The sequence below is a fragment of the Ranitomeya imitator genome, chromosome 3 (assembly GCF_032444005.1).
Source record: "Ranitomeya imitator isolate aRanImi1 chromosome 3, aRanImi1.pri, whole genome shotgun sequence".
NCBI lineage: Eukaryota > Metazoa > Chordata > Amphibia > Anura > Dendrobatidae > Ranitomeya > Ranitomeya imitator.
The window spans coordinates 556904325-556918820 of record NC_091284.1 but is presented as its reverse complement, the minus strand read 5'-3'; the positions used below and the strand labels follow the sequence as shown (position 1 = coordinate 556918820).

The window sequence follows — 14496 nt, the reverse complement described above, 5'->3', positions numbered from 1 at the left end:
TTTATTTTAATTCTTTATTTTACAGATCCCTATGTATCCGATACCGATACCCGATACCACAAAAGTATCGGATCTCGGTATCGGAATTCCGATACCGCAAGTATCGGCCGATACCCGATACTTGCGGTATCGGAATGCTCAACACTAGTTATAAGTGTTGCAGTGTGTGATGCAGTCCTCTTGAAATTGCTAAAATATTGGGTTGTATTCAGAGAATTATCAAAAGCTTTGTTGCAAATACTCAGCAGGGTCGTAAAAAACGTGTTGAGAAAATAAGATGCACATTGTCAAAGATTTGAGAAGAATAAAACGCGAAGCGACCAGGAACCCATTATCCCCCAGTTCAGTCATATTCTAGAACTGCAGCCTCCCTGGAGTGCCCATATGTACAAGATGTTCAGTGCTCATGAAGCCTGAAAACCTACAACCACTGAATAAGACACATATGTTGAAACTTAAGGACTCGGCCAAGAAATAACTGAAGTTTTTTCAATGGTTTTATGGACTGATGAGATGAGAGTGACTCTTAAAGGGAATCTGTCACCCCAAAAATGGCCTATAAACTAAGGCCACCGACATCAGGGGCTTATCTACAGCATTCTGTAAGATAAGCCCCCGATGTATCCCGCTGCGGTCCGGTCCGATGGGTGTCGCAGTCCGGGTCCGGCGCCTCCCATCTTCATACGATGTTGTCTTCTTCTTGTCTTCTTGCCGCGGCTCCTGTGCAGGCGTACTTTGTCTGCCCTGTTGAGGGCAGAGCGAAGTACTGCAGTGCGCAGGTGCCTGGAAAGGTCAGAGAGGCTTGTGGCTGGAGTGGGATGGGTATAAACCTCCACTTCAACTCAGATGCAAGCAAGGTGAAGGTGGGGTACTGCTATGGGCTGGTATTATTAGTGATAAGCTGATTGGCCTTTTTCATGTTAAAGATGGACTAAAAATCAATTCCCACACCTACTTCAAGTTTTTAGAAGACACTTTCTTCAAACTATAGTGTAGGAAAAAGTCTGCATCTTTAAATAAAACCATGATTTTTATGCAGGACAATTCTCCATCACACGGTTCAAAGTCTCCACTGCTTGGCTAGCCAGTAAAGGCCTTCATGATGAAAAAATAATTTCATGACCCCTTCCTCACCTTATCTAAACATGATCTAAGAACTTGTGGGTCCTTCTTAAACATGAGATTTACGGTGAGGAAAAACAGTACACTCTGAACAGTGTCTTGGAGGCTGTGGTTGGTGCTGTCCAAATACAGTAGTTGATTGTCATGACTGGAAGGCTTATGATGGCTATTGAAAAGAAGGGAGGCGATATTGGTCATTGACATTTTTTTAAATTTCCGAAATTTCTTTTTGTACATTGTGAGTTGTTTAGTTATTATTATTACTTTAATGGGTCAAAATAAACAATTAGGATGGGAAATTGTATGTTTTTTTGTTTAGTTGCATAATAATTCTGCACACTTAGGCTATGTGCACACGTTCAGGAATTTCGCTATAAAAACGTGAAAACAATGCATTCATTAAGCATCCTATTATTAGAATGCATTCCGTATTTTTTGTGCACATGTTGCGTTTTTTTCTGCGGTGGAATCGCATTCCGGAAAAAAACGCAGCATGTTCATTCTTTGTGCGGAATCGCTGGGATTCTGCACACATAGGAATGCATTGATCCTCTTACTTTCCGCATGGGGCTATGTGCACTATGCGGGAAGTAAGCGGATCATATGCGGTTGGTACCCAGGGTGGAGGAGAGGAGACTCTCCTCCAGGCCCTGGGAACCATATAATTGTTATAAAAAAATAATTAAAATAAAAAATTGTGACATTCTCAGTTTCCGGCGTCCCCGGCTGTCTTCCCGCTCCTCACGATGCTCACATTCCCAATAATGCATTGCGGCAATGACCTGAGAGACCGCTATGTCATCTGGGGTCATTGCCGCTTGGCATTATTGGGAACGCGAGCATCGCGAGGAGCGGGAAGACTGCCGGGGTCGTCGGAACGTGAGAATATCACGATTTTTTATTTTTTTTAATATTTTTAACATTAGATCTTTTTACTATTGATGCTACATAGGCAGCATCAATAGTAAAAAGTTGGTAACACTTGTCAAGCACTATGTTTGACAAGTTTGACCAACCTGTCAATCAGTTTTCCAAGCGAGGCTGCAGATCGCTTGGAAAACGCTAGCATTCTGCAAGCTAATTACGCTTGTAAAATGCTAGGATTTAGCGGGAAAACGCATGCGAATTCCGCATGCGTTTTTCCCGCTGCAGGGAGTTCTGGAATTGCCGTGGCAATTCCGGACGTGTGCACATAGCCTAATAGTTCCCCAATATTTATGCACACATAGATATTCTATTCTCCCAAAAAATACACTGCGTGCAGAATTATTAGGCAAGTTGTATTTCAGAGGATTATTTTTATTATTGATCATTTGATCATAGTTTATAGCACAGCTCACGTAATATATAGCACAGCTCACACAGTATATAACACAGCCACGTAGTATATTGCCCAGCCACGTAATATATTGCACAGCCCACATAGTATATAGCACAGAGACGCACTATATAACAGCTCACGCAGTATATAACACAGCCCACGTAGTATATAGCACAGCTATGTAGTATATAGCACAGCCCACGTAGTATATAGCACAGAGACATAGTATATAACACAGCCCACGCAGTATATAACACAGCCCACGTAGTATATAGCAATGTGGGCACCATATCCCTGTTAAAAAAAATAATTAAAATAAAAAATAGTTATATACTCACCTTCCGGCGGCCCCTGGATCCAGGCGAGGCGTTTAGCAAGGCTGCAGATCGCTTGGAAAACGCTAGCATTCTGCAAGCTAATTACGCTTGTAAAACACTAGGATTTAGCGGGAAAACGCATGCCAATTCCGCATGCGTTTTTCCCGCTGCAGGGAGTTCTGGAATTGCCGCGGCAATTCCAGACGTGTGCACATAGCCTAATAGTTCCCCAATATTTATGCACGCATAGATATTCTATTCTCCAAAAAAATACACTGCGTGCAGAATTATTAGGCAAGTTGTATTTCAGAGGATTATTTTTATTATTGATCAACAACTATGTTCTCAATCAACCCAAAATACTCATAAATATCAAAGCTTAATATTTTTGGAAGTTGGAGTGGGTTTTTTTTAGATTTGGCTATCTTAGGAGGATATCTGTTTGTGCAGGTAACTATTACTGTGCAGAATTATTAGGCAACTTAATAAAAACCAAATATATTCTCATCTTACTTGTTTATTTTCACCAGGTAAACCAATATACCTGCACAAAATTTAGAAATAAAAATTTCTGACATGTAAAAACAAAACCACAAAAAAATTAGTGACCAATATAGTCACCTTTCTTTATGATGACACTCAACAGCCTTCCATCCATAGATTCTGTCAGTTGCTTGATCTGTTTACGATCAACATTGCGTGCAGCAGCCACCACAGCCTCCCTGACACTGTTCCGAGAAGAGGGACCACAGGTTCTCTATGGGGTTCAGATCAGGTGAGCAAGGGGGCCATGCCTTTTTTTTTTTTCTTCTTTGAGAACTTTACTGGCCAGCCACACTGTGGAGTAGTTGGAGGCATGTGATGGAGCATTGTCCTGCATGAAAATCATGTTTTTCTTGAACGATACCGACTTCTTCCTGTACCACTGCTTGAAGAAGTTGTATTCCAGAAACTGGCAGTAGGTCTGGGAGTTGAGCTTCACTCCATGCTCAACCCGAAAAGGTCCCACAAGTTCATCTTTGATGATACCAGCCCATACCAGTACCCCACCTCCACCTTGCTGGCGTCTGAGTCGGAGTGGAGCTCTCTGCCCTTTACTGATCCAGCCTCTGGCCCATCCATCTGGCCCATCAAAAGTCACTTTCATTTCATTAGTTCATAAAACCTTTGAAAAGTCAGTCTTAAGATATTTCTTGGCCCAGTCTTGACGTTTTATCTTATGTTTCTTGTTCAAAGGTGGTCATTTTTCAGCCTTCCTTACCTTGGCCATGTCCCTGAGTATCGCACACCTTGTGCTTTTTGTTACTCCAGTAACGTTGCAGCTCTGAAATATGGCAAAACTGGTGGCAAATGGCATCTTAGCAGCTTCACGCTTGATTTTCCTCAATTTATGGGCAGTTATTTTGCACCTTACTTCTTGCGACCCTGTTGGCTATTGCCATGAAATGCTTGATTGTTCGGTGATCACGCTTCAAAAGTTTGGCAATTTCAAGACTGCTGCATCCCTCTGCAAGACATCTCACAATTTTGGACTTTTCAGAGCCCGTCAAATCTCTTCTGACCCATTTTGCCAAAGGAAAGGAAGTTGCCTAATAATTAAGCACACCTTATATAGGGTTTTGATGTCATTAGACAACACCCCTCCTCATTACAGAAATGCACATCACCTGATTTACTTAATTGGTAGTTGGCTCTCAAGCCTGAACAGCTTGGAGTAGGACACCATGTATAAAAAGTATCATGTAATCAAAATACAACTTGCCTAATAATTCTGCACACAGTGTACAATACTTCACTTTTACTTTCTTAAAAATTCAGTTTTCCGGTCTATTCTGAATTGACTGACAGCACTGTAGTTGTTCAATATAAACTCATTCGCGCCCCAGCCCATTTTAGTTTTCGCGTTTCTGTTTTTCGCTCCTCTTCTTCCCAGAGCTATAGCGGCATTTAACCGGTTAATAGCCGCGGGTGGATCGCAATTTCACCCGCGGCTGTTCTAGGCACATGTCAGCTGTTGAAAACAGTTGACAAGTGCCGGGACGATGTGGGCTCACCACCGAAGCCCACATCAAAGGGGGAGACACGACATGCGCATGTCGCAAAGAGGTTAAAACATTTCAGCAAAAATACAAATTACCTAATAATTTTGCACACATTGTACTTTTAAAAGCCATCCTGGGAATAATATGACTAAAAAGACTAGTCCAAAAGGCAGGTCCCTGGCTGCTTCCCTCAACCACCTCCTCTACACTGACAGGTTGGTAAAAGAGCACAATTAAAGGGATATTCTTAAGTTGTCTCTTGATCAGTCCAGAGTAATGCTATAGCCTTAAAATTTCCTTTCTCTCCTCCTTGAGTGATAACTGGTGATTAGAACTGTAGTATTAGTACAACTATAAAAGCTAGAACAAGCTCTCCTGTACCACATTTAGCTATCAGTGATTTTCTCTGAGTTTAAACTGTTATCCCTATATTTACACATAACAGGGCATATATCGGCAGACAGTGAGAGCAGAGAGCAGTGACTATGAGACCTGCTGTGAGACCTGCTGGGTTGGTGATATATAACTGTATCTGTTCAGAAGATGGAAGGATGGAGGGGGATAAGATGAGGAGCTAACTGCTGTACAGATATCAATAGACAACAGAGAGCTGACTGGGATGTTAAGAGTTAACCCCTCTCCTGGAATGTAACTACTGTGCACTCTAGGTCAGGCATTAGAGGCTGGTCTTCAAATAAATAATCTGTACACTATAAAAACAAATCTCTTACTGCAGGAGAAATACAGCAGATAGAAAATGCAAATCTGCTTATTTAAACTAATTAAAGCAAATTCAGAACCTGAAAACGCCACTTTATGAGAGCATTTATAGGGAACCTGTCACCAGGTTTTTGTCAACTATTCTGAGTGCAGCATAATGTAGAGACAGAGATCCTGATTATAGCAATGTGTCAAATACTGGGCTGCTTGCTGTAACTTCAATAAAATCAGTGTAGATTATCACTAGAGGACTAGTAAACCTGTTGCCATATAGTCCTTCATATTCTTTAGTTCTGTATAACACTTACCACTGATATTCAGTTTTCTACTTATGCAATGTACATAGAATGTTTATAAAACAAACCAAAGCAAAACAATATGTATAAAAATATAAAAATCATAATATTAAAATGTAAGAGACAATAAAACACATGAAGGATGGAGGGAAACCAAACAACAAAATATATGGAAACCATTGCACAAAGATATTAGTAATGGGTATAATGACTAAATGACATAGTGATACAAAATAAACATCCATACCAATAGCCTATTATATGTATACAAGGTAAAAAGATGTAGGAACCATCATGCACATTACCATAATAGAGTAGGCATAAAGAAGAAAGGAAATACAATAGGATAATGTATACCAGTAGTCAGTACCCCGTGGCTCCTGTGACGCCAACATACGTTTCGCCTAGTGGCTTTCTCAAGGAGTTGATATGTGATACTCTCTCTGTACACAGTGCTATATAATATGATTGCAATATACCGTATTAATAGGATATAGGATAAAAATGTTGATGAGAGTGCTTCTTTAAGATATGTTAACAGCACTTAATCCTGTGTGATATATTGATACATTATTCCCAGCACAGTACGTGTTCATCTATTCACAGGATAAGCAACAGCTGACTTATTGCTGATTGTCTGACCACTGGGATTCTTGCCAATGGTCAGAATAAGGCTCTAAAAAGCCCAGTTGGAATGGAGCTGTAGCCACGCATGGTTGGAGTCCCAAGTTGTCTTACTCCCAGCATTTAGTCTATCCTATGAATAGATGATAACTTGCTGAGTTGAGAATAACCTTTTACGTTTTTCACTGTAAGATAAAGTTGAAGCCATTGTATGGGAGTATAACTATATATATTTATTTATTTCCAGGAAATGGATGTACTTTAACGCCTCCACCTGCACCAGCAGGAGCACCAGGACCACAGGGATTACCAGGATTTAATGGTTGGAACATTTATTAATATGAATTTAGCTGAAAACTGACTTACATCCTTATTTATATTATTTGTAACATGTAAAGCTAAATGACACTGACAAATATTGAGCCACTGAATCTAGTCCCAGATTCATCATTGCCTTTGCGCCCATTTTTTTCCCTCATTTTTTGTGTTTATGCCTTTTTTTACTTGTACCCAATTCATCATTCAATTTGTTCCTATTTTATTTTATCAACCTTATTCTCAAAAAACGATCCAAAAAACTCGAGGTATAAGTCCTCAAAATCATATGAAAAAACCTCAGTCTAAAATGGTATAATTTTATTAGTAAAAGCAAGGCAGACAGACACGCCTACAAAACCCAACACAAAAATACAACCAAAAAACGTGAACAAATGTGTAACAAAAAAATAAAAAACTTATGGGAGAATCTAGATCACCCTACCTAGGCCACTAGTTTGCCCCTGCCTATCTGCGGAGGTAGGCACCCTAGGGGAGAGCGTTGTGGCGCCCCCGCTCCTCAATGACTGTCCCTAGGAGCCCTATAAAACCCTACGGCCACTAGTGTAAGCCACTACCCACACACTAAAGGGTCCTCTAGCGCTAGACAGAAAGATACTCTTCTAAGGATGACCTAGTTCCCACTAGTAAAACGCTATATACACACACACATATGGCAATATGAATATCACAGTGGTATAGTAATTCACAGCGGCCTCAAGATATTAGACACAGTGTAAATACACTTTTGAGATGGATGCAGCCAGATCATCTAAGCATATATAAATACTCTATTCTCATGGGCTAACATTTATATAGATGTGGGTAAAGATCAAAATCATACCAGCCAAATTGGCTCAATATCATGCATGGGTAGTATCTCTGCTACCTCACTCCAATGTCCCCACACTATTTAGACAATGCTAACTGTAGCCCATACATAGCCCCGAGACAAGGCTATGAATACTCATCTGAGCCGCTGTGTACCACCGAACGCCATATGAAAAGCACGCCTCAACGCGTTTCGCCTCTGCAGGCTCATCAGGAGGCCTGATAGTCCGATATGTTGTGTCACATCAAAATTGTGGATAGCTGAATGCCCCATGCCGCACTACTCACATTTATATCTGCCGCCAGTATCAGACACAAGATGCACCTCCTCGCTACTTCCTGTAGCGTCTGGTAGACTGTATTGCGCATGTCCGCATAAACCATGCGCAGACGAAGCCGCAATTTCGTGCCTCTGCGCATAGAATCGCCATAACGTTACTGCGCATGCTCCCGGAGTCGACCCTCCCATCTCTTCACAGCGCTTGCTCTGGAAAATCCGGGGCATGCGTTGCCTGGATACCAGCTGTGCCGCTCAGATGTACTAAATTCCTGCGCATGCCCAGAGAGCCGGACATACTTTGCTATCACCGCTCATGGTTCAGAGCCTTTGGGGAATACAAAGACATTATGTCCCACCGGATCTTTTTAGTGTTACGCTATGTTTTTCACCGCGCACACCCAGCTCCTCTCTAGATCTATTACATATGCGTTAACACAACTTATTAACTCATGCAGAGTCGATATATCCCAAAATACATGTTGGTGACGCGACCACGCTCTCCAATGATACACCGCCTATGAGGGAGGGGTTACCGTGCTCACTACAGTGACCGATATCTATTTCCATAGGCGGAAGGACCGGTCCAAAAAACAGATAAGACAAACGGCCGGCATCCTATTAACACAGCATACATCAAAGCCTGCTGTAGCGATGTCAGTCAACGACATGCTTTCGCTGGGGTTGGACGGTGACCAAGCCGCTATGTATGTTCTCTGCCAGCGGCTGGTACCAGTATAGAACAAAGTGCCAATCATATAACTGGTCCCGGAGGATGTGTCTGTCGGCAGACCATGTTGAAACTAGTGCAGCACATTATGCAAGATACAAAGTACAAAATGCAAACAAAATAATATCTCAACAGATACTTCCATGGGAATCCATGTGGGACCTTTGCATGGTCTCATCCACTTACAGAGACTGCAATCACCGCATTTATAGAAACCACAAGGTCTCCTATCCAGCCATGTTCCTCCAGCCTTCGGGCGCTGATATTGGCTATGTACAAGCAAGTCCCTAATAGATCTGCCCTTCCTGAAAGTGATATTAGGGCATTCACCTATCACATTTGCCAGATCCGGGTCAAACCTCAGGACATCCCAGTGTCTAGCAAACACCCTCCTGATGTCCTGATGTTGTGCATCGAACGTGCCAATAATTCTGACAGTATCATCCCCTTCGGTTTTAACTTGTTTCTGTAGCAGACTCGATCGGTCAGCCTTTCTGGCTGCCACGAATGCCTTATTCAAAACAGGTCTCGGGTAACCCTTTTCTTTGAACCTATCAAACATGTCCCCTGCTTGACTTCGGAAGGTATCACTCCCCGAACAGTTCCTCCTAAGCCTGTGGAACTGCCCCTTGGGTATCCCCCTTTTAAGGGGGGTAGGGTGGTGGCTCTCCCAGTGTAGCAGATTATTAGTACTCGTAGGCTTTCTGTAAATACTGGTCGAAATCTCCCCATATGTCTCTTTTCTAATTTTCAAATCCAGGAAGGCTAGTTCTGTTTCACTAATCTCCGACGTGAACTTGAGGCCCACCCCATTTACATTAAGAAGCCCCATGAATGTTGTGAACTCTTCTTTGGTACCCGTCCACACCATAAAAACGTCATCAATATATCTATACCATATAGATATATATTCATGCCACCATTTGTCCTCCCCTCCAAAAACGATAGTTTCCTCCCACCAGCCCAGGAACAAATTAGCGTACGATGGGGCGCAGGGACACCCCATCGCTGTGCCCCTGAGCTGGTGGAAGTACTTCCCGTCAAAGGTAAAAACACATTATGGGTCAAAACATACTCAAGTAGGGTAAGCACGAAGTTGTTGTGTTCCCTACACCTAACCGATCTTTGTTGTAAAAAGTAGCTAACTCATTCAATCCCTGCTTGATGTGGGATACTACTATAAAGTGCTTCTATGTCAATAGACGTTAAGAAAACATCCTGACCCAGATTGACTCCCTCAAGCTTGAGTAGCAAATCGGATGTGTCTTTTAAGTAAGATGGGATAGATGTAACGAAGGGACGAAGGACCTGATCTATATATAATCCACAATTCTGTGTGAGGGAATCCACCCCGGACACTATGGGTCGTCCCTTCAATGGGTGACAACCCTTATGCACTTTGGGGAGTGCGTAAAAGGTTGCCATCAAGGGAAATTTAGGTAGCATGAATTCAAATTCACTTCGTGAAATGAGTAGATGTGCAAGGGCCTCTTCCAGAACCGGTCTCAACAGATTCTTAAACTTCTCGAGTGGGTTTGTGGTAAGTATCTCATACGTGGTCTTATCCTGCAAAATGGAGTTACAAATAGCGCGATACTCTGGATGATCAAGGATGACCAGATTGCCCCCTTTGTCGGAGGGTTTTATAATTATCTGGTCATTCTTTCTCAGACCCTCAAGCGCCCTCCGTTCTCTCTCCGCAAGATTATCTTCCGTTTCCCAACTTAATTTGCTTAGTTTTTTAAGATCCCTTTCAACTAATGACGCAAATAAATCAATATTGCTCGCATCACATTGTGGTGGCATTCTCTCGCTCTTATTTTTGAGAGTAGTAAATGGGCCTCTCCCTTCATCGGGGGTCCTCTCGTTCTCCTGGAGTAGGCCACATAGGGCCTCAAAACCCTCCATGTCCTCCTGATCAAGCCCTAGCCTCCCACATTCTTCACGAGTATTGTGTTTGAAGAATTTTCTCCACTTAAGTTTTCTACAAAAGAGGTTAAGATCTTTCACCCACTTGAAACAGTTAAAATGATTAGTTGGAACAAAATTGAGACCTCTCTGCAAGACCCTATACTCATCACTGGAGAGCGTGTGCGAGGACAGATTGATAATTTGGCCCCTGTTTAGTTGAACCTGGTTCTGAGCTGGTAACCCGTTCTCGCAATGCGCTCCAAAAAAGAAACCGATGATGAGGAGGATGCTCCAGTTACTTGGCCAGGTGCTGGACTCGGTGTCAGAAAGGGGGTCAGGGGACCTCCTCCAAACCGATACTTTCCTCTTCCCCTCTTCCTTCCAGATTTTCCTCTTCCACCCTGCCATCTTTGTCTAGTCTGCTGATCTCTGAAAAAATGTGTATTATTGCTACTACTTGCTACTTCAACTCTCTCAGTGTCAGATAAATCTAAATCGGATTAGGATGCTTCCGATTGTCTTTCTATGGGGGCACCTGGAATTTGGCTCTCCTTGTACTCACTCAGGTCTCTTTGAAACTGTAGATGTTTCCTCTCTTTTAACAGAGCCCGGTATCTTTCTACTGCCGTCTGTAGCAATCCTTCCCTCCTATTAAAGTCGGGGTCGGCTTTATGTTTCAGAACCCGTTCTATCAATTTATTCAATTGGTCCGTTGATTTTTCGAATACTTTTTTCTCCTCTGTGAGGAGAGCTTGCATAAATCTAACAGATGATTCTAAAGACTCTTTTTGCCAGATTGTCATAAATTCAGGTGACGCAATCCTCTGTGAGGGAACAATGTTGATCCTTAAGCCTCTTGGGACAATCCGATTTTTTAGATAATTCTCTAAGGCCCTTATTTCCCACCAAGACTTAAGATACTTCTTGTATCCCCCATACACCTCATTAAACAAGTTTTTCAGTGCTAGAGGGCCAGTACCAGCATCTTGGACACCACCAACACTAAACGCCTGATTTGCATCTTCCAGCCATAGATCCGAATTGACAGGTCCTATCAGAAAACTGGCCATACCACAAACGGAAGAATTATCAACCTTATTCTCAAAAAACGATCCAAAAAACTCGAGGTATAAGTCCTCAAAATCATATGAAAAAACCTCAGTCTAAAATGGTATAATTTTATTAGTAAAAGCAAGGCAGACAGACACGCCTACAAAACCCAACACAAAAATACAACCAAAAAACGTGAACAAATGTGTAACAAAAAAATAAAAAACTAATGGGAGAATCTAGATCACCCTACCTAGGCCACTAGTTTGCCCCTGCCTATCTGCGGAGGTAGGCACCCTAGGGGAGAGCGTTGTGGCGCCCCCGCTCCTCGATGACTGTCTCTAGGAGCCCTATAAAACCCTACGGCCACTAGTGTAAGCCACTACCCACACACTAAAGGGTCCTCTAGCGCTAGACAGAAAGATACTCTTCTAAGGATGACCTAGTTCCCACTAGTAAAACGCTATATACACACACACATATGGCAATATGAATATCACAGTGGTATAGTAATTCTCAGCGGCCTCAAGATATTAGACACAGTGTAAATACACTTTTGAGATGGATGCAGCCAGATCATCTAAGCATATATAAATACTCTATTCTCATGGGCTAACATTTATATAGATGTGGGTAAAGATCAAAATCATACCAGCCAAATTGGCTCAATATCATGCATGGGTAGTATCTCTGCTACCTCACTCCAATGTCCCCACACTATTTAGACAATGCTAACAGTAGCCCATACATAGCCCCGAGACAAGGCTATGAATACTCATCTGAGCCGCTGTGTACCACCGAACGCCATATGAAAAGCACGCCTCAACGCGTTTCGCCTCTGCAGGCTCATCAGGAGGCCTGATAGTCCGATATGTTGTGTCACATCAAAATTGTGGATAGCTGAATGCCCCATGCCGCACTACTCACATTTATATCTGCCGCCAGTATCAGACACAAGATGCACCTCCTCGCTACTTCCTGTAGCGTCTGGTAGACTGTATTGAGCATGTCCGCATAAACCATGCGCAGACAAAGCCGCAATTTCGTGCCTCTGCGCATAGAATCGCCATAACGTTACTGCGCATGCTCCCGGAGTCGACCCTCCCATCTCTTCACAGCGCTTGCTCTGGAAAATACGGGCATGCGTTGCCGGGATACCAGCTGTGCCGCTCAGATGTACTAAATTCCTGCGCATGCCCAGAGAGCCGGACATACTTTGCTATCACCGCTCATGGTTCAGAGCCTTTGGGGAATACAAAGACATTATGTCCCACCGGATCTTTTTAGTGTTACGCTATGTTTTTCACCGCGCACACCCAGCTCCTCTCTAGATCTATTACATATGCGTTAACACAACTTATTAACTCATGCAGAGTCGATATATCCCAAAATACATGTTGGTGACGCGACCACGCTCTCCAATGATACACCGCCTACGAGGGAGGGGTTACCGTGCTCACTACAGTGACCGATATCTATTTCCATAGGCGGAAGGACCAGTCCAAAAAACAGATAAGACAAACGGCCGGCATCCTATTAACACAGCATACATCAAAGCCTGCTGTAGCGATGTCAGTCAACCCCATGCTTTCGCTGAGGTTGGACGGTGACCAAGCCGCTATGTATGTTCTCTGCCAGCGGCTGGTACCAGTATAGAACAAAGTGCCAATCATATAACTGGTCCCGGAGGATGTGTCTGTCGGCAGACCATGTTGAAACTAGTGCAGCACATTATGCAAGATACAAAGTACAAAATGCAAACAAAATAATATCTCAACAGATACTTCCATGGGAATCCATGTGGGACCTCCAAAAGGAGGATCCCCATCGTAAACATGGTACAGACCTGTCTCTTACTGAACCCGTATACATTTATTCATTTAGGCTTATCCGACGCATAGACCAGATGCATATATATAATTATTCACTATAGCATTACAACAAAATATACACCAGAGGTCCCTCGGACCGCTCGGGAGGCTACAGAAAGCACGCATAGGATATTTGCTCGTTAATCCCCTTGGGTGCTAGGGACTCCATCCTAAAAATCCTGCAGAGGCGAAACGCGTTGAGGCGTGCTTTTCATATGGCGTTCGGTGGTACACAGCGGCTCAGATGAGTATTCATAGCCTTGTCTCGGGGCTATGTATGGGCTACTGTTAGCATTGTCTAAATAGTGTGGGGACATTGGAGTGAGGTAGCAGAGATACTACCCATGCATGATATTGAGCCAATTTGGCTGGTATGATTTTGATCTTTACCCACATCTATATAAATGTTAGCCCATGAGAATAGAGTATTTATATATGCTTAGATGATCTGGCTGCATCCATCTCAAAAGTGTATTTACACTGTGTCTAATATCTTGAGGCCGCTGTGAATTACTATACCACTGTGATATTCATATTGCCATATGTGTGTGTGTATATAGCGTTTTACTAGTGGGAACTAGGTCATCCTTAGAAGAGTATCTTTCTGTCTAGCGCTAGAGGACCCTTTAGTGTGTGGGTAGTGGCTTACACTAATGGCCGTAGGGTTTTATAGGGCTCCTAGGGACAGTCATCGAGGAGCGGGGGCGCCACAACGCTCTCCCCTAGGGTGCCTACCTCCGCAGATAGGCAGGGGCAAACTAGTGGCCTAGGTAGGGTGATCTAGATTCTCCCATTAGTTTTTTATTTTTTTGTTACACATTTGTTCACGTTTTTTGGTTGTATTTTTGTGTTGGGTTTTGTAGGCATGTCTGTCTGCCTTGCTTTTACTAATAAAATTATACCATTTTAGACTGAGGTTTTTTCATATGATTTTGAGGACTTTTACCTCGAGTTTTTTGGATCGTTTTTTGAGAATAAGGTTGATAATTCTTCCGTTTGTGGTATGGCCAGTTTTCTGATAGGACCTGTCAATTCGGATCTATGGCTGGAAGATGCAAATCAGGCGTTT

General features: G+C 42.8%; 1 protein-coding gene across 1 annotated transcript in view; it reads left to right on the top strand.

Annotated features, from left to right (window-relative positions):
* Positions 1–14496, top strand: part of COL4A2 (collagen type IV alpha 2 chain) — a 372124-nt gene that overhangs the window by 301832 nt on the left and 55796 nt on the right. Inside the window, exon 28 of the mRNA XM_069757929.1 lies at positions 6690–6764. Coding sequence (XP_069614030.1) covers positions 6690–6764 — 75 coding nt within the window. The remainder of the gene's footprint in view (positions 1–6689; positions 6765–14496) is intronic.